Source organism: Sinocyclocheilus rhinocerous, unplaced genomic scaffold, assembly GCF_001515625.1.
Source record: "Sinocyclocheilus rhinocerous isolate Xijiao unplaced genomic scaffold, SAMN03320098_v1.1 scaffold963, whole genome shotgun sequence".
In the NCBI taxonomy this organism is placed as follows: domain Eukaryota; kingdom Metazoa; phylum Chordata; class Actinopteri; order Cypriniformes; family Cyprinidae; genus Sinocyclocheilus; species Sinocyclocheilus rhinocerous.
The window spans coordinates 1,239,374-1,266,203 of NW_015638949.1; the positions used below are offsets into that span (position 1 = coordinate 1,239,374).

At 36.4% G+C, this 26,830-nt stretch overlaps 1 protein-coding gene across 1 annotated transcript in view; it reads right to left on the reverse strand.

The window, feature by feature from the left end:
- The window catches only part of LOC107750273 (calcium-dependent secretion activator 1-like), an 86,604-nt gene that overhangs the window by 39,805 nt on the left and 19,969 nt on the right, over window positions 1-26,830 (reverse strand). The window contains exons 2-11 of the mRNA XM_016565583.1: window positions 26,034-26,147; window positions 22,293-22,625; window positions 12,060-12,140; window positions 11,478-11,711; window positions 6,814-6,860; window positions 6,112-6,223; window positions 3,972-4,111; window positions 3,190-3,256; window positions 2,875-2,983; window positions 2,450-2,662 (exon numbers count right to left, since the gene is read on the reverse strand). Coding sequence (XP_016421069.1) covers window positions 2,450-2,662; window positions 2,875-2,983; window positions 3,190-3,256; window positions 3,972-4,111; window positions 6,112-6,223; window positions 6,814-6,860; window positions 11,478-11,711; window positions 12,060-12,140; window positions 22,293-22,625; window positions 26,034-26,147 — 1,450 coding nt within the window. The remainder of the gene's footprint in view (window positions 1-2,449; window positions 2,663-2,874; window positions 2,984-3,189; window positions 3,257-3,971; window positions 4,112-6,111; window positions 6,224-6,813; window positions 6,861-11,477; window positions 11,712-12,059; window positions 12,141-22,292; window positions 22,626-26,033; window positions 26,148-26,830) is intronic.

A 26,830-nucleotide genomic window follows, 5' to 3' on the forward strand; every position in this document is an offset into this window, starting at 1 on the left:
CAATAAACAACTCTGTATTTATAAAATAGCATATTCCTAGATTAATGACCAAGATAATTGCTGTTTCCAAAGTGAACCCTATTGTAAAGTGTTACCAAAACAAAAATACTCAGGGATTCAACTGTCATTTTAATATTAACTTATTCATTGTATGTTATTGTGATACATGCATTCTGTAATCAGAGTAAATAATGTCCATTTAATATATAAAAAGCTGTTATCAGAACCTTCATAGCATTCCAGAATCTGCAAAAACCATCTGCAGCAAAGGGATGTTTGCTCGTGGGTGTATATATTGTTTTATATTCCACTACTCTGTGCCATTCAAGACCACCTGGGGTGTGTTAAGGTGGAGCGTGAAACATTTGCACAGTGTATTAATGTTTCAGAAGGGAGAGGGTCTGTCTTATAGTGAGAAAATTGAATGGCATCTGAACTTGTGAGGGAATCATCTGACCACAAGAAACATTCACAAACAGGACAAATAAATCAATGGAAAACAACACAGAACCTCTACAGTACCTTTAGATTTTGTATATGTGATTAAAACGTGAGCTATACTTAACTGAATTTATTTGAACAGTGTATCAATTCCCTTAAGAGACATTTTGTGATATAAGACATTGCTATGGACAGATGCTGAAGTAGATGCACACCAAAAGACAAGGTTCTGAATAGCAGGATCTATTATTATTTAGATGCTTCAAAGTGATTTGATATTAGTGTGAAGTACTTTTTTTTTTTTTTACTTTAACAGGTGTTTAAATTGTTGGTGAGAACATGTGTAGCAGAATCTTAAAGGGTTAGTTTACCCAAAAATGAAAATTCTGTCATGAATTACTCCCTCGTGTTGTTCGAAACCCGTAAGACCTTCGTTCATCTTCGAAACACAATTTGAGATATTTTTGATGAAATCCGAGGACTCTCTGACCCTCCCATAGACAGCAAGGTAACTACCACGTTCAAGGTCCAGAAAAGTACCAAGATGATCGACAAAGTAGTCCGTGTGACATCAGTGGTACAACTGTAAAGTTACGAAGCTACGAGAATACTTTTTTTGCGCAAAGAAAACAAAAATAACGACTTCATTCCACATTTTCGTCTCTACTGCGTCACTTGTGGACGCACGTTCACGACAGTACCATGACGCGAGCATGTGGTGGCGCTGACCCAGATCCAGTGTGATGACGTCATTACGCCGGATCTGGGTCAGTGCCGCCACACACTCGCGTCATGATACTGTCATGAACGCGTGTCCAAAGTGACGCAGTAGAGATGAAAATGTGGAATGAAGTCGTTATTTTTGTTTTCTTTGCGCAAAAAAGTATTCTCGTAGCTTCGTAACTTTACAGTTGTACCACTGATGTCACACGGACTACTTTGTCGATCATCTTGGTACTTTTCTGGACCTTGAACGTGGTAGTTACCTTGCTGTCTATGGGAGGGTCAGAGAGCCCTCATATTTCATCAAAAATATCTTAAATTGTGTTCCGAAGATGAACGAAGGTCTTATGGGTTTGGAACAACACGAGGGTGAGTAATTAATGACAGAATTTTCATTTTGGGGTGAACTAACCCTTTAATTCAATAAAAGGTGATATTTCAGTTTTAAAAGGACCTAAAAATGAAAATTCTGTCATTGTTTAATGATTCTCATGTCATTCCAAACCCCCAGAACTTACTTTCGTCTGTAGAACACAAAATGACACAATATGAAAACTGTATTGCATGCAAATGAACAATAAACAGGGTTCAAACTTCCATAAAATCATTAATTAATTCTTCTGAAGATATATAAATGCTTTGTGTAAGAAATAGACTAAAATGTATGTGTTCTACAGAAGAAAGTAAGTCATATGGTTTTGAAACAACATGAGGGTGAGTAAAAGATGCCATAATGTTCATTTTTGGGTTAACTATAACTTTATAGATAGAAGCTGGTATTGGCTGACCACTTTAAATTATTTAAGCTATTAAATTAGCTGAAAATTCTTACATATGGACGCTAAAGCTAATCAGGAGTGCGTAATTAAGGGCAGTAACAAAGACATGGACATTAAAATAAACACATTTTTCCACTCTACACACTCCATCTGACCTTTTCTTGATACTTGTGCAGTATGCTGAGAGTGCAAGGTAGCATTACTATGACATTATGAGTTACTAATTCAACCTGACAACAACCTGAATTCATTTGTTCATTATTAGTCTGCGTTATCTACTATACTTTGTGACCGAAATGACGAGTTGTGACGACAACACTTTCACTGTATGTGAGTGGTTGTGGGGCATGGGGGCTATAGCCTAAATAACGGAGCCATCACCATTTTATAAAAGATGGATATTAACAACCCTTGCTATGTATTTAATTTACTCGCCATCTCAGCTTCAGTCAATTTTTGTCCTGACTGACAATGTAATTAAATGCTTTACTGGTATGTTTACTTACAGAACTGAGAGATGGGGGCATCCATCTGTGCCGCAGCTCCGCCCTTAGAATTCAGTTTCTGGACCTGGGTGGGCGGGACGGGTTTGTGTGATTGGCCAGTAGCTCGATACATGGCCTGCACCCATAGGATGCGGTCCTGCTCATCATCACTGGCAAAGATCACAGTGTCACCCTCCTTTACTGCATTGAAGAAAGCCCGGCCTCCATCCAGACCTGTACACACAGAAAAAAAAAAAGTCACAACTTCAAGTAAATTCAGCAAGGTGGATAAGATGCATTTTTGCTGCATTACAAACAAAAAACCAAAGATGCAGTTTATTACATTAACTATGGACATGTTCCACTAATGTCTGACAACCAGAAAGTGAGAATAGTTTCATGACAGTCTGATACATAAGAGTAATCTGTGACTGTGGGAGTATAACCTGGCTGTGGGTCAGTGTAGTCCACAGTATAGCCATCTAACTGCAGCAGCTCCTGTGGTTCTGACTTCTTCTCTCGATAGCTGCACACGGCAAAGGTATACTGACTTACCTATAGAAGAAAGAGAAACAAATTAATATGCCATATGCAGCCCATTAGATTATCTGGGTTATATCTGTGTCACATGCACTACTTAAAATTGTATATGGTTCATTAAGGCACTGATGATCAAAAGACATTTCAAATTGAAGCCGAAACCAACTTTGTTACATTCAACATATTCTTCACTCACTCAATTTAAATATATAAAAATATACCTGAACCAAGACAAAGAAGCGCTTCTTCCAGCGTTTCCAAACATTTTTGCCAACAGCCCATAAATACCTAAATGAATAATCACAGGTTTCCTCAGTATTTTAATTTATTCATTTAAATACTCTCATACACTACCGTTCAAATGTTTGGGTTCAGTAAGTTTTTTTAAATATGTTTTTAACACTTTTATTCAGCAAGGATGCATTACATTTTTCAAAAGTGACAGTAAAGACATTTATAATGTTACAAACCTAAAGATTTTTATTTTAAATAAATTATGTTCTTTTGAACTTTCTATTAATAAAATAATCATGAAAAAATATATCATGGTTTCCACAACAGCAATACTGTTTTCAATACTGATAATAATAAGAAATGTTTCTTGAGCACCAAATCAGCATTTTGATTGATTTCTGAAGGATCATGTTATACTAAAGACTGGAATAAAAATAAAGACTTAATCTTAAAATACATTAAAATAGCAAACAATTATTTTAAATTGTAGTAACATTTCACAATATTTTTTACAATATTTCCCAATATGTTATTGTTTTTACTGTATTTTTATCAAATAAATGCAGCCTTGGTAAGCATAAGAGACTTTCAAAAGCATTTAAAAAAAAATCTTACTGACTCCAAATGGTAGAGCACAGTAATGTACATAGTGTTTCATTATATCAGGAAATAAAAGATGTTATGTCTGGATGATACTGCTTTGGAATGCAATCTCCATATGAACTGAAGACTTTTACAGAGGAGTATTCTGTACCCACAAATCCCTTACCCACAAGCCTTCATGTTCTGAGGTTTGTCCATGCGTACAGCAAGTTTGATCTTCAGATCTTGATCAGGGCAGGCCTTGGTCACAGTCATCTTGTGAAGCTCTGCCTGCTTTGGGCTGTTTGGAGTTGGGTGAAGAACCACCTAATCATTCAACATGAGAGAATCATGGTTATTAGTCCATCTGATCACAATTCAATCACAACCCTAGACTATCACCATTAAAAGGGACAGCACATCCAAAAATTAAACTTCTGTGATTATTTACTCATTCAAATGTTATTGTTCCAAACCCGTACGACCTTCTTTCAGGCCAGAATGACAGAACTTTCATTTTTGGTGAATTATCTCTTTAAGATGTAATCCTATAGCCAGTGTCTACCTTAGACATTTTCACACATGAAGCATTCAGTAAACGGATAAACAGGTTGTGTGGGTGTGGGAAAATATCCCTGAGTCTGGGTGCGAGCTGATAATGACATATTACCAGTCAGCGTTTTCAGAGATATTCTCAACATTCAACTAATTTTGTCTCATACGGCTGTGTACTGAGAGTTAGAATGGACAGCTCTTCTCTTGGCACCTTATCAAAGAAGAGCCAGTTTCTCTCGTATTCTCTCCTGTGGTTTTTTATTCTCTCTTTTCACTCTCTGATAAGTTGGCCTAATCTATTTCTTAGCTAGAGTTAAAGGCTTAGAGATGCCTGTCTACTTTAGTCTTGATGGAGACACAGACACATTTTTTAAACCCTGTGCAAATCCGGCATCCGTCAAGGTCAAAAAGCATGTTAACAATGTCATCATTAGAGGACCTCAGAGTCCTTGAATATACAATGTTTTTTAGATTCCAATTTAATGAATTTTAATTAGGATTGCAAATGAGATGGAGAATTGCAATTCAAATTTGTATTAAAAAATTTATATTTAAAATGAAATGAAATTGCTTTAGGTTTTTCTGTATGAATTATCCATGATATCATATATACAACATTGGGTGTATTTTGAGAAACATTAGATGATATTAATTATCAAATATTTTATAGGTAAATTCTTAAGGTCATTTGTATCTTCAGTACTATATATACACACACACACACTACTGTTGTGGTCTGTACGATTTTTAAATGTTTTTGAAAGAAGTTTCTAATGATCACCAGGGCTGCATTTATTTGATCAAAGATGAATTTTCAGTAGCTATTACTCCAGTCTTCAGTATCACATGATTCATCAGAAATCATTCTAGTATGCTGTTTCTAATATGCTGCTGAAACATTCTTATAATTATCAGAGTTGAAAATAGTTGTGCAACTTAATATTTTTTGTGGAAACCATGATACAAGATTATTTTATGAATAGAATGTTTAAAAGAACATCATTTATTTGAAACAGAAATATTTAGCAACATTATAAATGTATTTACTGTCACACTTGATCAATTTAATGCATACTTGCTGAATATCAGTATTATTCTTTTAAATCCTTCTGACACCAACCTTGTGAACTGTATTGTACGTCTCTTTTTATTTTTATTATGAATTTTATGGATCATGGTAGAAGAGCATACCATTTCCCACGCTATAACAGAGAACACTATAATTTACTCAGTATATTATATAACAATTAGATTCAAATTTTACATTTGCATTTTGTATAAAATTATCTGAAAAAATGTGGACATTTGTGATTCCGTATGGCAAAATGATATGATATGATGCCTGTGTTTAACAGTATTGTACTTATCATAGCCTAATTAATAAACAGGTATAATCAGCCAAAATTATTTATCATTTCATCAATTATTTATTATAACAAATTAACATCCAGAAAAAGGAAGCCTGTTTTGTTCTTTGGGAAAATAACCTCTAAAAGAAAAACAAATATTCACTGTTTATTCAAATATGCACTGAAACATATCAGGGATTTGACTTAAAAGCCGTGCTTCTTGTTTCTTTACAGGGATTTTCAAGACTGGAGTTTTGTTTTTTAGCCACAGGCATCAATCAGCAGAAGAATGAGGCAAAAGGAGAATTAGAAAGTAAGACATCACTTCTACAACACCATAACAACCTCAAATAATCCCCCAAAAAACAAACAGAACGACAGATGTCCAAAGGCACAAGAAAGAAAAGAAAGATCGAGAGTTACCCGGCCCAGCTCCTTGTCCTCCAGGGCCAAGACCCCTGTGCTCTCTGTGAAGAGCTTCACTTTGACCGCTGGCAGAGGGTGTGTGGTGGTGAAGTCTCCTTGGGTTCCCCAACTGAGAACACACATAAACACAAGGCTTCTATTTAATTTCTACACTCATTTCCATCCTTCTCACACACAAACAGTACAACCACCAAGGCGTTACTTCAAGGGGCTCTTGCACCAGCTGAATAACTCCCTTTAAGATGCATGGGAATGCTAACATATGGCGTTCTCCAGGTATCATAGATCTCCTTGACACTCGGCCGCTCTTTATTACTTTACCACTGCATAACCACTGCACACAGGGACATCTCGCAACCCTTGTTTTCATTGTATTACTTTGATCAGCGAGGAAAACGATCTCCGCAGTCCTATTCGGCTACACAGCAGGGCTGATGAAATCGTTCGCTAACAAATCATTTGATAAGGTCAAAAAAAATCTAATACTGAATGTCAAGTGCATGAGAGACAGACCAGTGGGTAAAGTGTATCGTCTGATGTTTTGTACATAAAAGCTTTCAGCCGAGGATATTCTCTGTTGATTACTGGTACGAGATTCTCTGACACAACAGACAAGTCTGACATTTGGAAAATAAATACATAAACTAAAAACCTAAAGAAGATTTTGAGAGTGCACATTCACAGTCCACCAGTATTTACTCTTTCTGTACCCATTCATTATCACAGTCCAGTCGCATGTGGCAGACCTGTGGAAAATTGCATTTGTTTTTTTTGTGTAAAAAAGCTTTAATGATGGATTTGTTTCTTACAAACAGAGATTTTCTTTTCACAAGACATTAATTGATGCACTGGAGTCGTGTGGATTACTTGTGGATTATTGTGATGTTTTTATTAGCTGTTTGAACTCTCATTCTGACAGCACCCATTCACTGCAGAAGATCCATTGATGAGCAAGTGATGCAATGCTTAATTTCTCCAAATCTGTTCTGATGAATAAATGTATCTACATCTTGGATAGCCTGAGGGTGAATACATTTTCAGCCATTTTTTAAATTTATATTTACTCCAGAATTGACTCAGAAAGAGTTTGCTTTCTTTACTTCTAGCTTAACTTAATACAATTTTCCCAAATTTTTCCAATTTACAGTGTTCAAATTCATGCTACGCTTGAAAAAGAGACAGTTCCTCTATCTAAGACTTTTTTTTAGCTTTATGTACTATTTATTACTTTTTCATCCAAATTTTTTACTAATTCACTGCCTCCTTTAATTTCTTGAAGAAAACACCCGCGGTAGCCTACAGTCCCTCTACGCTTTTCTCCTCTTTAAGGCCACTAATCCATATGTAGTGTAAAGCCTCCATAAAGGGAGAAATATAATAACTGTGCAGCTTTGCTGGCTTCAACTTATGTATAAGAGATCCTACCGTAGCGGGGCTCAGCGAGAATGAGAGAAGACTATAACTCAAAGACGTGCTTTAAATAATCAGTATTGATATTATAAATAATAAATGAACAATATGATGCAACAGTATAGAAAAGTACACCTAGGAAAACACAGATACACTGTCTGCTGCACACACACAGGGTGAGTGGTAGAGTTGGCCTAGTAAAACGAAACATGTGACATAATCTGCTGCCGTGGAAACAGGCTGCATGTTTCAGAGGCAGCAGTCAAATGAGACAGAAAGAAAAAGGGGGAGAGTGAAAAAGAGATGGAAAGGAAAAGAGGGCAAAAAGGGAAGCTAGTGCAAGAGGGGGAAAAATCTGCTATGTGTGTGGTGGGAAGCGTGATTTATCACATGGAGAATTGACAAATGCAGATTGAGCCATGGGTGAGCACAATCGTCAATCTGTTTAATGAACACCAGGGGGCGATAAACATCATAACAGCTGGGCGGTTGAGCAAAGAATTAGCAAAAACTGTTTTATTTGCAACAAAAGTGTGATTAATATGTGGTAATTTGCATGTGAAAATATGAGCTTGAGGAAAATTTGTTTGCCAAATGTTTGCCACTATATTTTTCTAAGGGCCTACAAGGGATATAAAATATTTTAAAACACAAAGGGAGGAATTCACGAAGAATGACTTGCACCCGCTGATGATTTTCACACTGTCTGTGTTGTCGTTGCAATAGATTTACTGAATGATGCAGTTTTACTTTCTGCAGACAGTAACAGCGCAATTGTGAATGTTGTGAACGAGGCGCAATCTATAATTTATATAATAGATCATTTACTGTATAAAGAAAAGAGACTTTAGCGTTGAAAATAATTACAAAGGCTTAATTTAAATACACTGGAGCGCTATTTTACTGAATTTAGCACCTGGTTGACATGGTTAGTGAATAAGAATCAGGTTTTTGCACTGATAAATCGCAAATATTAGTGAAGTCTTATGTTAATGAATGAAAGATGTTTATTTTCTGGTTGAGTGTATGTATGGTTTCCATGGATACGGATGGGTTAGCATTCTAACAGTGCTAACGGCGAGTGTCAGCGAGGTTGCTGACATTGCACAAGGCCATGCATGGCTGAACTGTGTGTGTATGTGTGAAGGTGCCTTTGGGACAGCGCAAGGTAAGTTTATTCTTGAACAGCTTGACTGGATAACATTTTCTAAGTACATGAATGTCAAATTTCTTTTTCTCGTCGATTCTGCTGTCTCTTTTGCAATCTCCTCCTCTTAATCTCTCTCCTTCAGCATGTCTGTTTGATGTGATACATTCCTGTGTGTCCATTAGCGCTGTTATGCTTTGCCAAAATGAGCCAATTCTCTGTTTCCAGCCGCCAGTGACAGCATGAATACATGAATATAGACTGAGTTCTATGACTCATAACCATAAGGCTTTTATAAGAGCTAAGTGCTTTACAGTTGAAAGAAGAAAAGAGAGGGAGCGGGAAGCAAAATTTAAGTCACAAAAAGAAGAAAAGATTGGAATAGAATCATGGATAGAGAATAAAGAGGAGCAGGGGAGCTTTGATATGGGAAAGAAGTAGAGCCGCGCGCGAAATATTCATGAAAAAATTGCAAATTTGCTGGTGACGCAAAAAGAAACAATATTGTGAACGTGTGATATGTTGATTGTGAAGTTTGCAACATCAACACTGTTATTAAATTGAACTGAATCAACACTGAACTGATTTGAGTTGTATAGCGACACTACTGTCTTCAGTAGAGCTGCTTATCGCTGAATTGAACTTGTTTTAATGAATAAACTTTATACAGTTATTGAACTGAACTGAACCAACACTGAACCGACTGGAGTTGAATAATGACATTATCGTCTTGCTACAGCTGCTTTATAGCAGAATTTGGATTTGCATAATTGATTCTGTTATTTTCCAGTTTAATAGTGTAATGTTGCTTTGAAACAATCTCTACTGCATAAAGCATTATAAAAATAAAGGTGTCTTGACTTGAATGTTTTAATAGCATCTTTGATTTGAACTTCAGTAGCAAAAAATGGTTGGTACGTTTGATTTACTTCAGTTCAAATGAATCAGTTTCAATAAATCAACTCAAAACGTCTCAGGTTACTTATGTAACCATGGTTCCCTGAGTAGGGAACGAGACACTGCGTCCTCTAAGGGTCGCTATGGGGAACGCCTCGTCGTGACCCGTGTCTGAAGCATACATTGAAAAAACACCAACTTGTTGGCCGGCGACAGCCATGACGTCACTACCGGTGCGACTATAGTATAAATAAGCGCCGGGAGCTAAGAGTTCTAGCTGGAGGACACAGCACCTGAAACTGCACTGTCATTAGAAAACTGTTCCATATTATGAATGCAACGGTTTCTGAGAATGTGAAAGATTGTATTTTGTATGGTCGTAACATATAATTTTATATAATCACATTTTAGGGAAAATTTACAAATCCATAGGAAATCTACAGAGCTTATAACTAAAATGTAACTTATCATTAGCAATAGAATGTTTTTATTAATGGATAATATAAATTTTGCAACTATGTAACATACTACAGACTATTTTTACCAAGTTTTGTTCAAATCAGCACATTTCAGCAGTTCAAAAGGATACTGCTAACTACTGCTAAAACCTAAAAATACTTGGCAAAGTCTGTCATTTTTATGGAACTAGCACCAAAAATGCTTAAAGCAATGGCTCATCCAAAAATGAAAATGTACTCACCCTCAGACCATCCAGAATGTAGAAGATTTTGTTTCTTCACCAAAACAGATTTAGAGAAATTTAGCATTACATCACTTGCTCACCAATGGATCCTCTGCAGTGAATGGGTGCCGTCAGAATGAGAGTGCAAACAGCTGATAAAAACATTATAATAATCTACAAATAATCCACATGACTCCAGTCCATCAGTTAACATCTTGTGAAATGAAAAGCTGTGTGTTTTTTTTTTTATAAATCCATTAATTGATGGACTGGAGTCATGTGGATTATGTGTAGATTATTATGATGTTTTTATCAGCTGTTTGCACTCTCATTCTGACGGCACCCTCCAAATCCGTTCCGATGAAAACTATGTAACATACTACAGACTATTTTTACCAAGTTTTGTTCAAATCAGCACATTTCAGCAGTTCAAAGGATACTGCTAACTACTGCTAAAACCTAAAAATACTTGGCAAAGTCTGTCATTTTTATGGAAATAGCACCAAAAATGCTTAAAGCAATAGCTCATCCAAAAATGAAAATGTACTCACCCTCAGACCATCCAGAATGTAGAAGATTTTGTTTCTTCACCAAAACAGATTTAGAGAAATTTAGCATTACATCAAATTGGAGAGCAAGTGATGTAATGCTAAATTTCTCAAAATCTGTTCAGATTAAAAAACAAACAAACTTGTCTACATCTTAAATGGCCTGAGGGTGAGTAAATTTTCAGCACATTTAAATTTTTTTGGTGTACTATTCCTCCTATCATTCTTTTTGCATCAGGCATTGTCTCACAAGTTTGGTTATGTTTTACACTTAATAGTTAATTGTGTACAAAACATCAAGAATGTCTCAGTAAGACCAAGATGTCACAAACCTTCACCAAAGAAAGTCAAATGCATGGAAGTGTAAAGGAGGCCAGCTAGTAGGTGCTATGCAGGTAAACCTCACTCCCTGATCTCAAGAGGCACTCTAGCAACTGATGCTAGAGGCTGCAGTCTTTAGCCTCCTTGTTAGTGCGCCTGCCTCCCATGCCTGCGACCCGGGTTCGAGTCCCACTCGGGTGCAAGTAGGACCCGGGGGTGGGGTTACAGAAGCCTTGAGTAGGGCCACAAATTAAAGTCACTCTCTCTCCCCTGGGCCCGATGAGACGGCATACTATGTGAGCCCTGGCCTTGAGCACAAAACTAAGCTACACTGCCTGAAGGCTAGAACAGTTCTTACCTCAAGTGTGAAAGACAGCACAACATCAGACTTGGACAGCTGGTTTTCATCTTCCTGTCCCATATCAATGATGGAGGTGTTGTGTCCCCTCTTTAGCTTCTGCAGTTTGAACTCTCCTCCCTTTGAAACTGGCATGCTCTCCAGGTTAGCCATCAGCTGGTTGACTGAGCTCTTCAGTTCTTCGATATACATAGCCTCCATCTCCTTCGACACAAACTTGGGGAATTTGCCAGCCTGAATTTTTTGAAAAAGAAAGAAGAAATTCTAATATTTTTAATAATTACAATAAACAATTTAAAAAGATCACTGATGTTAACACTATTAAAAACTAGTATTTTGTAAGCCTGTATGAAAGAAAGCTGAACTGAACTTGATTAAATATGTCAACCTGATGACCCAAAAGATATTCACTATGGAACAAGTCCTACTTGGCAAAATTCTAGTCATTTGGTTGGAATTATAAAGTGACTGTGGGTGCATAAACTGAATTGGCTGAGATGCAATGGAATGGATGCCAGCTCTGTTTACAACACGTCCTGAGCATCTCTGTCCACGTGTAAGTGACCAAATGATGAGACTTACCCGGGCAATCTGATCAGCCATCTGCAGACGCCCATCCAGTTCCCTCCTGATCTGAGCTGCTTGCTCGTCCAGATTATCCAACTGCACACACACACCCAAAGTAATATCGTTTACCATCAGTCCACACACTAATACCAACCTATACATCTCCAAAGCTAATCAAGTGTGACCCGTTACAACTTCCCTGCACCCCATATGTGACATAATTGGGGTCACCAGGGGTCAGACTTCGAAAAGGCAAATGGCCACACATATCCTGAAAGCAGAAATACAACTGTTCCTTATTACTGATTAAAGTGAGTGATTAAAACGAATAAAAATAATTTTCATTAATTGGAATAAAGCTGACATAAAATAAAAAAATGAATATTACATTTGATTAAAGCTTTTTCTTAAAACGATAATGAGAAATATTGCCTTGGCAACTGACTAAACTAAATTTAAGTTAATGTATCAAAATTACTAAAACTAAAACTCAAATAAAAATAAATTAAACCTAAATAAAATAAACTAACAAAAATGACAAAAGCACATAAAATTGTTAAAAATGAAAACAGATATAAAAATTAAAAGCTAACAAAAATATTAATAAATACTTTTTATAATTACTATTAGTATGTATTTTACTTTTACTGTTTATAATACTAAAATAATACTGATCCTTGGTTCATTTGTGAAATAAAAAAGTAATGAGGAACAGTTGCATTTCTCCTTTCAAGATGTGAGTGACCATCTACCTTTTCATTTAAGTGATTAAAATTATTACAAATCTTTTTCATTCACCGAGATAAAGCTTAAATAAAATAAAATATCAATTTTACATTTGATGAAAATTAGAAATGTTGCCTTGGCAACTAATTGAAATAAGTTTAAGATGAAGTACTAAAAAGTACTAAGTGATTAAAGGAAAAGTTCATTTAATATCTGTTACAAAGAAAATACATTTAATTCATACTTTTCATTTTTACCAACTGATGTATGTCAAAATGTTCATCTTTATATATTTGTTGGTCTTCTGCAACCCACACACAGCATCAGTAAAAAATCTAATATATTCCATCTGTAACCAATTTTTGCACTGCTCAAACAGCCCCTCATACATAAATATATGGCTATAAATCCTGTTGTAAAGCATACACTATATCACACCCACGAGGACCCATGGGGAAGATGGAGAACTCCTATGGAGAGGAAAAATCTGATGTGCTGGAATAGGAAATAATCTCTCCACCCCCGATAACTCTGTTGCATGCATGTGGGTGTGCAAGCGTGTCACTGTCTGTTTGTGTGTTATGACATCTGAAGCCTCCCCATCCAAAGCCATCACTTCCTGTCTATGTCACTCTCCTGCTCCTGTCCACACAGAATCCACGGGCGACAGCACCAAGGCAACCCTTGCCATGGCGACAGTCTGGAGTGGGAAACCCTGTCACATGGGGCAGAGTTGAGTCCTTGTCCCCAGAGCCTTGTCTATCTTCTGCCCTGCTCTCCAGAGGATGTGTTCTAATTAAGCATGGCTCAGCAAATACAGGAACCTTCTGTGTGTGCATTTGTGCAAGTGCGGCCCCTGGAATAGAAGAAGTGTGTCTTTGGAGATTTACAGATCAGAATTCTCTGCTGCATTGTGTTCGACTAAAAGCTTTTGTTTAAATTATTGATCATAACCCCTTTGGTCTTCAAAAGTCTGCATATGGGTTTCTCTGAAGCTAAAAATGCCAGACTGAACTTTGATGGGACATTGGGAGGACTACAGTGACCTAATGACCTGTTTCATGATCGCATTGTTCTCCAGGCTGGCTCGGAGGAGAGTAGTTGTGGAAGGGTGTGCCATAATTTTTTGGAAACAGGCAACCTCTGCTCTCGATTTATGCAAAATGATAATCTCTCTATGGTTCTCAAACATTTCATGCATGTAGCTAAAAAATAAGCCATTCTAAATAATTTACAGGAGACATCTACAAACACAACTGAAATGCTGGTCAGGAATTGCCTGGTAGATCCAAGTACAAACAAGCTGGTAAAGCTAAATTTTCTCATTCATTTTGCACGCTTCTGTTCTGTTTGGAGGTAAAAGGCTCTTTCATCAAAAGCCTAGTCTTAATAATAGATGGCAAACAAAGCATGGAGGTTGGGTGTCTGTACATGAGGTTCATCATTAGTTTATTTACCTCAGTTCTTCATTTACCAGCTGTAACTCTGGTGTAAATGCCATGTTATGGGCATGTGTTGAACATTAATTCATGCAGTGTGTGACATTTCACATCAAAGCATATTAAAGCAACAAGCCATGGGAAGTCATGCATTATATTGATTTTACACTAATAAAAGGGTGTGTGTGTATGTATATGTATATAGTTAATATAGTAATAAATCAAAAAAATCTATTCTTCTACCAAATAATGCAGTTGTCTCGAACAAATTCAAATATAGGTTCAATAATACAATAAATAATAATAATAAAATAATAAAATAAAATAAAATAATTATTATGAATTAATAATTCAAGGGGGTGTTTAGAGCTTGAGTTGAGTCCTGTGCTTAAGTTATGGACAGTAAGTCAAACATGTTTACCTTTTACTCAAGGATTACATGAAAATGTATGGATTGTTTATGGAAGGGATGTTTTATGGGAGGTTTAGCAGAAATAAAATTCAAGGAGTTAAACACTTTCTGAAGGCATTGTAATTAACTAGAAAGCTCTCTTCGCTCTTGTTATTCTTTGTTGCAAGCAGTAAACAGAAAATTCCTGGCCTGGTATAATCTCTAACTAAAGACACTGAAATATAATTCAAAGGATCTTTAGCGTTCGACTGTTGTTTGTTTAGTTTGGACCCTTTAATTCAAAAGACACTAAATCCCTGTTGGTTTTACGTACAGCACTCAGTGTAACAGGCACAGGGTTCAAATGGTAATGTTCACTTCAGTGCTGTGATGTGATGGAGTTAGACGGCATCTCAGCAGAGGGAGCTCCCGACAGCTGTAACCCCAATTCCTCGGTCCTCACCGAGACGGAGCGAGTGAAACTCAGAGACTCACTGCATCAATAATGCATTCACACATTTAGATTTGTTCTCAACCTTGCTTGTTTCTTTCTCGTCTCTCTCTTTCTCGCCGTTTTCTGCTGTCACCACACTCCTTCACAGCATCTCTCTCAACCACCTCTCCAACTGTCTTGATTCTCTCTCTTCCCTTCAAGGCTCCTCTGCTGCGTGCGAGAGAGTGACATCTGTGACATTGTGTGAAGTAATAGGCTAGACAGCACAAGATCGAGTCATGTGACTAAACCCTACAGCGTGACCTTCGGCTGTCCACTGATATATTCAAAAGCCTGAATATCTTGGCTACTTTATTATTGATCTACTGGCCAATCTGGCAGATAGGAAGTGACAGAGGTGTTGTGCGCGTGTCTTTGTGTGTGTGCAAGGGTGGGGTTAGATTAGAAAACATGTTGCAATGGTCAGCAAAAGCAGGGTATTAAGACACGCACCAAAGAAGAGGAAAAGGGAAGGATTTGTAAGGCCATTTTACACGGTACACTGTTACAAAGGGTTTCTAGTTCATTTTCAGTGGGACAGAGGCGGCAGAACGGAGGCGGAACTGAAGCAACACTGGTTGCTGTGCTTGTGCTCAAAAATCCTGATTTGTTGTGCATGTGGAAAGATAAAAAAAAAATTTAAGGTTTAAAAAAAAATCTTTCCATAGCTTTCATTCAAAATAAGACCTTTTTGTTGTCAAAAAACAGCAACAACAACTTCAACAACGATTTTCCTGAGCTATATAAATCCTAAAAAATAGTTAATATCCAGTCTGCTCACCAATCTCATTTATTAAGCAGATTTTTTATTTGTGCTTAGCCTATTTTATGGAATAAAATAACACACTTTATGGACAAATTGTCACTAACACAAACCAATCAGCTACTGTATAAACATAAATGTTAGACTAATGATTGAATAATGGTTGCATTATTTATTTTATAATTATATAAATTTTTGTATTGCTACAACTGCATAAACACAATAAGATGATCACAAGCTGAATTTTTTTATGATAATTTATGTAACAAATTCATGTAAAAATAATTTATCTGAATCCATTTAAAAATATTCTACTTTTTTAAAACTAAAACAATTTTTTTTGTTTTTCAATTTATACAAAAAATGACTGGAGAGATTGTCAAAAACAATGACAGCTGGAAGAAATTAAGTGTAGACCACTTCATTATAATGAGAGCAATTTAGTTGCAATGTTCTGTTTTATTAGCCATCACTTACATGCAACCTGGAAAATAATATTTAGAGTATTTGCCTCATTCATAAATGCACCATGCTTTTGTTTGCTAGCACTGATCAGTAGTGGGCATCATTTTACATTCAACATCATCTCTCACGTGTATGGAAAACAAGAAAACAAACAAACAAAAAATGTTACTGCCTACCATGCACTGTATAAAATGCCCTTAAGACAGAGAAGTAGTAAGTGAGAGACAGTAAAATAAAGAGACAGGTAGACAAGGATATGTTCTTAAATGACCGATGGTTTCCATTTTAATAGTTAAGAGACAAATATGCCACATTTCATCATGTACTATAAAATAATGAAAGGACAAAACAGCAGAACTGTTCTTTTAAAAAGGGCAGAAGCAGCCACATTCTTTTAAAGGGCTGTTAGGGAAAAAAGACAACCAATTATGCACATTATTATATAGAACAAATGCATTGTTTCAGTGCATGATAGCATAAAAATGTGAATGATCATTTGCAATGTGTGTGTGTGTGTGTGTGTGTGTGTGCCGTAACCCTGCTGGTTCATTCTGAGCTGTTGATTAGTGGAGCACATAATCAGCTCCTGTCACTGGCAGCAATGAACCAACCTTCTCTCTCTTTCTCTTTTTCTGCAGTTACTGTTACCAACATATGAAAGAAACTGCTTTGTTGTTGGGTCAGCTGGACTGCTATGGGTTGTTTGTATCAACTTTTCCTATTGCTTTTGAGGAGATGAACAGGAGCTTTAAATGCAAAGCAATTTGGAGCTGACAAATTAAAGGAGCTTTTAAAGAAAGGGAGGGAGAGAGGGAGAAATAGAGAGATAGAGGTTGTCTGACAAAGCACAATATCACTGCCAGTTTTCATATGCACACAATAATTACTGTATGTAGGCTTGGCAAAGACAACATACTGCTATTGTAGAAACTTCTCACTGTCACTTCTCAAGTCACTGTTCTGCCAGTGTTTCATCATCTCACGTCGGCTCATTTACTGTGAATCTAGCTGTTCTTTTTATTTTACAATAATAAGAGTATTATTGTAATAAAAATATTAAGCATAAATATTGTATTTAATAATAATCACAAAAATCCAATTATTATTTTATTCATATTGTGGAAACAGTGAAAATGTTGTCTATAAAAAAGTGGAAAGAGATTCTGTTCTCTGTTCACTTTATGGTTAGGGTTTGAGTTGGTTCTTGTAAAGACTATAACACAAGTGAGAACACCCAAATTTTTCCCAAATTGTCCAACCCTAAAAGGATGGTTCAGACTTAAAGATGCCTTGAGAGAAAGATGAACTCTCCAACAAAAAAAATCACCCCAATAATTCTAGAATGATTTCATTTTTTTCAACAGCTATTCTAGCGAACATTGCTAATTTTTTCATAATGCAAAATATGTTGCCAAAAAAACGAAATATTGCAATGTCAGTTTTTTCCAATAACATGCAGTCCTCTATTTATCTATTTAGATGGTAAATACCTGAATAGAACTAAGATTCTTTACATACATTTTTAAGCTGTCAGAGAAGCCAACATTCAAAGCTATACATGTCTCCTAAACAACAAAGAACAGACAACAATGAGAGAGAAGAAACAGGAAAGGCTGAATGAATCTATTCAGTAATTCAACGAGGAGGCTCTTGAGAGCACCAGAGGTGTGCATCACAGAGAGAATCTATTTGTGACTGGAGGGAGATGAGCGTGAATGGACCAGTTTATGAGCTAGCACTAACTACAACGCACAGCACATTCACTGTTTTCTATTAACTTAACTTAGAAGCGATTCAAGCAATAATATTTAAAAGTAATCCAAAAATATTTTTTCTGAATGATGTCAGAATCCCAAAATGTTACCCCTGAAATGCGGTTTTGTGTTATCCATATGACTATTAGAAATGCTACGGTAGAGTAAGTCGTGTTGACTTTGCTTTCAGTCGCTATGGCACTGGCAAACACTAAATATGCAGTCTCCGTTGCTTTGTTTGCAAACATTATTTGCCGAAACACTCCCACCACAACTGCACGCCACAGTTCATTAACCATTGCGTGGCGAAATAATCAGAAAGCAATCCTACACTCATCCATCCTTATTTGACAGGTTTCCTGTAAAAGGCTTCTGTTTTTTAACGCCCAATTGGCTGATAATAACACACACTTTGAGATGGTTCAGTAGCTCTACATTCAAATGGTCTGCAATATTTGCTGCTGAAATAAGCAGTGAATACATATAGTGGCCCAAAAAAATGTTTGGATATTTAACCCACACTTGTATGACTGCCACTGCATTAGTCACATTTTTACAAAATTGTAATGTTTTAAATTCTAAAACAATAGATTCAAAATTAAACTGTAAATGTAATTATATTTAGGCATTTTAAGTCTACAAAACTTTTTTGGGGTCTCTGTATGTAGGGCTTCAGCTCTTTTAAAAATTTAAAAACTGTAGCGTCTGGACCAATCAGACACACAATTTTTCATTTGATTTAACAAATCAATTATTCATTAGATTAACAAACGTTCACAGACCCCTCACCCAATAAACATACTGGGTGCCAAGTTGTCTGTGAACAAGGCCCAGGACCCTGGTTACCATGGCAACCCTGACACCTCTGCTAGACCAGATAGATTTTACGACCTAATGGCATGTTGAGAGAATTGACAGACAGTTGACCCTGAGAGGTCAAGTAAATATCTACAGCGGATCTAAATATTTATAATTAATTATAACTAGTTATGATTAATTATTCATATTTCCCCATGAATGAGCTGATTCGCTACAAAACAAAGCCAGAGGAAAGGTTGGCCGCAAAGATAACGCAATGGATTGTTTTTTTTGTGATGATGGGTATGTGTATGTGCAGGGCAGTCAACAGCGCAGTTGCTCCAGCTGAATGCACAGAGCGGCAGACAATTATGTGTGATTGTGCTTTCATTAAATACACTGCAGGTGGTGTATGAAGCATCTTTTGGCAGCCAAGAGAAAACGCCTCCTACACATGGCCTTGCGACCCACACAACAGAGTCCTTCCTGAGGATAAAGGGAAAGAGCAAGAGAAAGGCTTTTTGTTACTCTACAAAAGCAAAATATGCTTGGTTTGATGTGGAGTGGCCCAATCGATTTTTGTTTACTGTGTAAATAAACTCATGGTAAACACATTTTTGATATTAACTCGGATATCCAACCAACTGCCTGATTGAGATTAGCTGAGAGTGCAAGTTGTAACATTTCTGAAATCATCAAATAAACATAAGGAACCTTTCACCAAATTAGTTTTTCAAAGCTAGTATAAATCAGTGCTGATTGACTAGCTAATTGATGATCTCCCAAAGCAATTACAAGGGCTTTTTGATCATAAAAAGCATTGATCTTGCCAACAGGATGATATGACATCCTAGCCTCTGAGTCATCCCAAATGTGTGGCTGTGATCTATTCAAAGTGGGTTTAAAATAGCTCTTTTAGCTGTGTCATGAGTTCTCCATCTACTCCAGAAAGCATATGTCTTGGAGGATTCTCTAAAATAATCTCTTATAAGCTAAAATCCTGAAGATATAGTTATATGACCCTTTCTTTTTGTATCCTCTAAGCCTAACAATAAATTTGAATCATTAAAAAAGGTCCTATACGCTACCGTTCAAAAGTTTGGGGTCGGTTTTTATTGTATTTGAAAGAAGTCTCTTATGCTTGCCAAAGCTGCAATAAAAAACTATTATGAAATATTATTACAGTTTTAAGTATCTGTTTACTATTTTAATATATTTTTAAGTGTAATTTATTCCTGTGATAGCAAAGCTGAATTTTCAACAGCCAGTCATTAGCATCACATGATCTTTCAGAACATGCTGATTTGTTGCTCAAAAAATATTTATTAATATTATTAATGTTGAAAACAGTTGTGCTGCTTAATATTTTTGTCAAATCATAATTTTTTTTAGGATTCTTTGATGGATAGAAAGTTAGAAAGTACAGTATTTATTTGAAATAGAATTTTTTTGTAACAATGTACAGTAGAAGTCCTTACTGTCACTTTTGATCAACTTGACAACCCCTGATCATTATTGACTTTCATTATATGGAGAAGAGCAGTATAAACTTCAGCCTTTCATTCCCCAGCAGAAAGAAAATCACACCGGTTTGAAAACTCACATGAGTCTGAGTAAATGATGACAGAACTTTCAACTATTTCTGTAAGTGCATGTACCATCTGCATTTGATGATATAAAAAAGTGCCTATGAAACTGGCAGAAAATCAGAGGCAAAACATTGTTTGTTTGTCACGGAAACAGTGCTTGCAGGTATACTTGTCACACAGAAATGGTGAAAAATGCTGGTTGTGGGCTTATTTGTCGGCAGATGCAGCAATTTTGCCCCTGCCAGCACTGGGATGTTTTGACTACACTGACATGAACGCTGCCAGGACTGAGGAGATTTTATGCTGAACTTCCCTCCTACTTGTTCCGCTCCCCTCACTTGATGTTTGTCCATCCATCTAAAATACACGCTTACCAGTTGATAAATTAACAGTTCCTTACCGTTTCCCCGAAGGCATTTTTCAGTGTGTTATAGATCCCTTAAGTGCTTTCAACGAATGCCAATTTGGCCATATTTACAAACTGAGGATGTTTAATTTGGATCAGGAAATAAACTTAGTCTCTAAGTAAATGCTCTGTAGCATCCCATCTGAGAAATAAAAGATCCATTAAGAACAAAACAGACTAACACAGATTTTCTGTCAATTTAGCTGTGTTTTTGGCTTTTGAGTGATGAACATGGGGAGACTGTACGCTAATTCCCCACCCTGAAGTCTGAGCTAGCAGGAAAAGTGGAAAAGGAAAAGTGGGTTAGCCATCTTCAAAGCACATTTGAAAGAGAGAGATTTAATGGTGGAGGCTCAGATGAGATCTCTCTCAATATAGCTGAGGAAAACGAGCTAAAATATGAAGACTATAAGAGTCTGCAATTTTTTAAGCCCGGTGCTTTTCATACGGATGCACCTTTTGGCTTAACACCTTTTAAAGTTGCTGTCCTAAGGTGATGTGTGTATTTTATTCAATGTTAAAATACATTCTCCTAACCCAGTTTAATGTGAAGAGACACATTCACATGAACGTCCTGTATTCCTAAAGAATGTAAACGCAGTGCTGACATTTCAAATTCTGGCTCAGCCAGTGTTAAGAGTTTGGGACTACCTGTTTGGCCAAACAATTGCAGATGGGGTAGTGTTCAGGGAACGCTGTATGAAAACGATCATTATTTTTGCACAACTACATTACATAACCAGAAGTAATCAAGCTTGACCTTAGTAAGAATAGAAACTTCAGAACAACGAGATGAAGCCATTTTACTTTCTGTGTGAATACAGGGACACTTACAGGGAAATTTTTCTTGATTACACTCTTCATCCCCAAATTACAGTCATTTCTGTACTTCTAGACAAATATCATAACTGTGCCAGCACTGAAGTTTCTGTAAGGCAGGGGAATTTGATTTATTATAAACTCAAGGACAATAAAACCAAAGCATGTCCTTCACTTGAGAAAAACAAATTATTTTAGATCTAAAAATATTATGTTGTTTGAAGTAATCATGAGGGATCTTTGCATTACTTAGATCTCAGTACAATGGGGATCTTACTGTAACATTACACTGCGAACACTAAGGGGATGTTAACATGACACGTGTATTTGCATTCAAAGTAGACTGAGCGCAAGGACTTGGAACAGAATGCAAGGGTCTTGATATGCACAACGAGGAGCATTGCAACAGCCAAGACATCCTTCTGACACAAATGTATATAAACTAACAATTAAACAACAGCCGAAGAAGAATGCTAGATCACAACCTGCTTGAACCAGAGATATGTTACTTAAACAAAATATCATACTTTTCCTACAGTAGTATCTCACTGTCAGGTTGTATCTATTGAGTCAAATCTCCTCCCCTGTAGAAGTTTCCCACCTACCTGGCAAGCCTGGTACAACAGCTGGTGCTCAAACTTCTTGATCCCCAGGATCTGCTGGAACATCTCGTAGAGCTGGTCTTTGCTCAGGATGAGCTCGGAAGCGGCGCTGGCTGTCATGCGCTGCTGTGCCTTGCGTGGGTCCTCGTCTCCACGGTAGATGGTGTCAAACTTAGCCATCCAGGAACTCAGCACAGTCTCCTTGCTCAGACCATCGATCTCTGGCAGGCTCCGGACTCGTTTCTCGATATGGCGCTTGAACACCTCGCGACAGTCCAGAGCGGATAAACCTCCTGTTTGGACCATCTTAGCAACACGGTCGCTCTTTAGAAAAACCTACAGTTCACACAGACAAGGGGAAGCCAAAAAAAAAACAATTCAAGACATATTTAAAATTTGAGTTTTGTGACTTTTAGTCCAGGGCATATGCTATATGCTATCTAAACACTGACTCAATTGACCCTTAAATATACAAATGTAATTTTACTGAATAAAATGTCAAAAATATATTTATTGAATATTATTCTTTAAACATAATACTTCAAATATACACATTTAAAGTTTAATATAAATGTATAAAAAAAATATATATTGGTGACTACGACTAGCAAGTATGGTTCATAGCTCTAACAAAACTAAATAACTAAAGCCTAGTGGCAATAAAAAAAAAGGACAGATATGTCCCGATCAAGCTGTTTCTATAGGAAATATAAGTAACATAAGACACTTGCCCTGCCTTTTCATTGGACCTTTAAAGGTGAGATGGTGATAAAACCAGGAAAACAGTTCTGCCCTTCAAAATGTTTCACTTGGGTGACTTCAAAACATTCACTGTTTTCAATCACTCCAATCTGCTAGAGGAAATTATGCCTCAGTGCTCCTTTAATATTCTATGCTGTGATAGATACAACATCATCTGCAGTGATATACTGCAGTAATATAACCAACGCCATTAAAGCCATGGAAAGCAATGGTAACTGTAAAATTTCACAGCTTTGAAATGATGGGATCAGTGTGGGCAAAAATGTGTAAAAGGCATATGGGCTCTCGCTCTGAATTATTCAGAAGATATTTCCTAATTCAAACCGGAATAACGGGAAAGAACATTTGTGATTTTATTCTTTAGTCCAACTGAAATGACTATTGAGTTCCAACTGCCTCCTCTTTTCCTGTTCGCAATGTTTCAAATCAGTTTTTTTAGAGGTGTGAGTAAAACATGGTTTATGTTTTTCTCAACAATTGAGAAAATTGTGCTTGGCAGCTGCTTTTCTTCATTCTTTTTAAAAGCCCTTCTATCGTTCATTGTTCAAGAAGACAAATAAAGCTTTAAATTGCTGTCTGGTCCCAATCCAGACTGCAATTTAATGTGAGCTTCTCTTTCCATGGCCTGCTATGACAAACTGATTTGGAAATGAACAGTTCCGCAAACAGACCCTGCAATGGCTTTTCTAGTTGGATCATTATGGAAACCTGAGGGAAAAAATAGTCTGATTGAGCATGTTTCTGAGAAGTATTGCTACAGTCTAAAAAACGTTTTTAAAAATAGGGCACAGTGTATGTCTTAATATGAATTTTCCATATAGATTTTCACAGGTTTACCTGTATTACACATACTACACTCTAAAAAATGCTGGGTTGTTTCAACCCAACTTTGGGTCAAATATGGACTAACCCAACTTTTGGGTTAAAAATGTGATGTAAAAATTTAACCCAACGGTTGGGTTAGTCCATATTTGACCCAAAGTTGGGTTGAAACAACCCAGCATTTTTTAGAGTGTATGTTTTAGGGTTAAAGGAAATGTCCTGGCAGAATATTAGCAGTACCTTTTCTGTTTTTCTATGTCTTTTATGGAGTGTACACTCTAAAAAAATGCTGGGTTAAATACAACCCAGGGCTGGGTAAAAGAGGGACAAACCCAGCAATTGAGCTGTTTTGACCCAGTGGTTGGGTTAAATGTTTAACCCAACCTTCTGGGTAGTAACCCAACCACTGGGTCAAAACAACCCAATTGCTGGGTTTGTCCCTATTTTACCCAGCACTGGGTTGTATTTAACCCAGCATTTTTTAGAGTGTAGCAGTTCACAATTTGCCCATTCTATAACTAATTGCCTGTTATATCTGCAAGTTGTAGGCACTATTGGAGACATACACTTTCATTTACTGTATATGCTTAGCTATTAATTCTTGCATATGTCTACACACTAGCACTCATACTGTATACAACACACATGAGAATCTTGTAATTGCTACTGGCTACAAGAAATCATTATTTACAACTTTGGCAATTAAACACAATGCACATGTATTAATGATTTCATATGTGAGGCAGCCTGAAGTATTCTAATAACCACTTTCAGCCATATTGCGTAAGTAATTAGCATGCACAGAGGCCCAAATCATAGCAACAGGAAATAATGTGATGACCTTACCACAATATTTGAATCCATTAGAAAAGCAATCTCTTCACAGAGCATGTGTAAACACTTGTGTTTTAGCTAAGGAGAGCCGTCCCCGAAGGGCTATTTAGGCACTCTAATCTCTATGGTAATTCACTTACAAAGTCATGTCATCATCTAAATGTTTTGTCTAACCTGCCGTGCGGTAACTACAACTGGCTACGTAACATTTCAACACACACGGTACAATAATAAAGGGGTCATTGTTGTTTGCCATCATTAGCCTGAGCTAACCACCTGAAGGAGAGGTGAACATGCCACGACCTCACACAGACAGAGACATTTTAACAACAGACAAACTCATTTTAATTAATTCAGTGCATTACTCTATAGAGCACAATTTGGCGAATTCACAGAAAAATGTAAATAGTAAAACACCTAGATTATTTTTGGCTGCTCATTCTACTTAAATGTCCCTTATCTAATACTTTTACTGTTAGTTTAAAGGTACTGTAAGCTATTTTTGGGAAGCAAGCATAAACAACTACCTGTCAGATATCATTGAAATGTGTTTTCAAATGTGTTTTTGGGAAATCACACTTGTCTTTGTAATAATATGCTCTGCAAATAGCACAAAAAAGGGGATTGGCCGGCACTTTTTTAGCCAACTGGAAATGTAGACATTGACAATTAGAAATGTTCTAATGCTATGTGTTCAGTGTTTGCTCAGATGACTACATTTTAATATTTTTAATACACTACCATTTAAATATTTGAGGTGAGTAAGATTTTCTTAATGTTTTTGTTTCCTTATGCTCATCAGGGCTGCATTTATTCGATCAAAAATGCAGTAAAAACAGTAATATTGTGAAATATTATTAGAAATTAAAATAACTGCTTTCTATTTTAATATATTTTTTTATGTTTTTTTATGTTTTTTATGTCTTTACTGTCACTTTTGATCAATTTAATGTATCCTTGTTAAATGAAAGTATTCATTTCTTTTAAACAAATTTACTGACCAATTTAATGGTCGTGTAGAAATCATTATATAGATATAATATCAGTAACATAACGATAAGCATAAAGTGTACATTTTACAGTTTAACAATATTCTTCTTTGACCAATAAGGAAACTACCACAATATTTTATCTCTAGTCAAATATCAAACCAAAACAGGCTGATAAGTCTGAGGTGCCGGGTTTGAGGCCAATGTGATGCTTAAAAAAAGTTTAAGAGTAGACGTTAAAAAAAGGCTGAGCCACCAATAATGCCATGAAGTTATTACTTGAGCAATACAAGGGTCAATTTCTGCCATTCATTCTACTGTTGCAATAATACTTCACCTCGAAATAGCTCTGAACTGCATTGATGAAGGCTTCATCTGCCACAATCTGTGTGTCTCCTTTGAGAAAAGACTCAAAGCGGTCCTTAGTGGTTTGCAGCTGCTGCTTGGTGATCTACAAGAAGAAATGGAAAAATAAAACAATGTCAAAATTCAGATAATTTGCGATTGCAAAAAACGCAAAAATATTTTCATAAGACCAGTGCATTCATTTGTAGTTTTTATATATAATACAACAAAAAATGTTAGCTTTTTAATCAGTGACTCAATCTAAAATGGTCTCTGTTGAATCTGTTATCAGATTTTGCACACTCAGATGGATCCAATTCTATTACGGTGCAGGACTAAAGTAAATGATGTTACCTCAAAAGGGTTAGAGATTTTTCAGAAACAAATGACAAAGCAAAGTGGGTTTCTTTTTTAGCAAGAGACATTTAATACATCCTTGTTTTTCTTGAAACACTCCCACAAGTACATAGTCTCTTCTCAAGTCTACACTTAAAAATACGCTTTCTGCTTAAAAAAAGAAAGAAAGAAAGAAACACCCACCTTCTAACTGAATAACACACATTCTCTCTATTCTCACAGTCAGATATCTCTAGCTACATCTCTCTCACATTCATTCTCTCACTTGCACACTCTAATTTTAACTTTCCCTTGCAGGAATTGTGTATCTAAATCCTTCAAATTTTTTAGATATGTTGATTTTTCATGCATAATACATCTTATTTCACCGAAAGCCTACAAACGCTTCTACTTCCTTCTCACTCTCTCCTAATGTGATTCGTCACTCTCCCT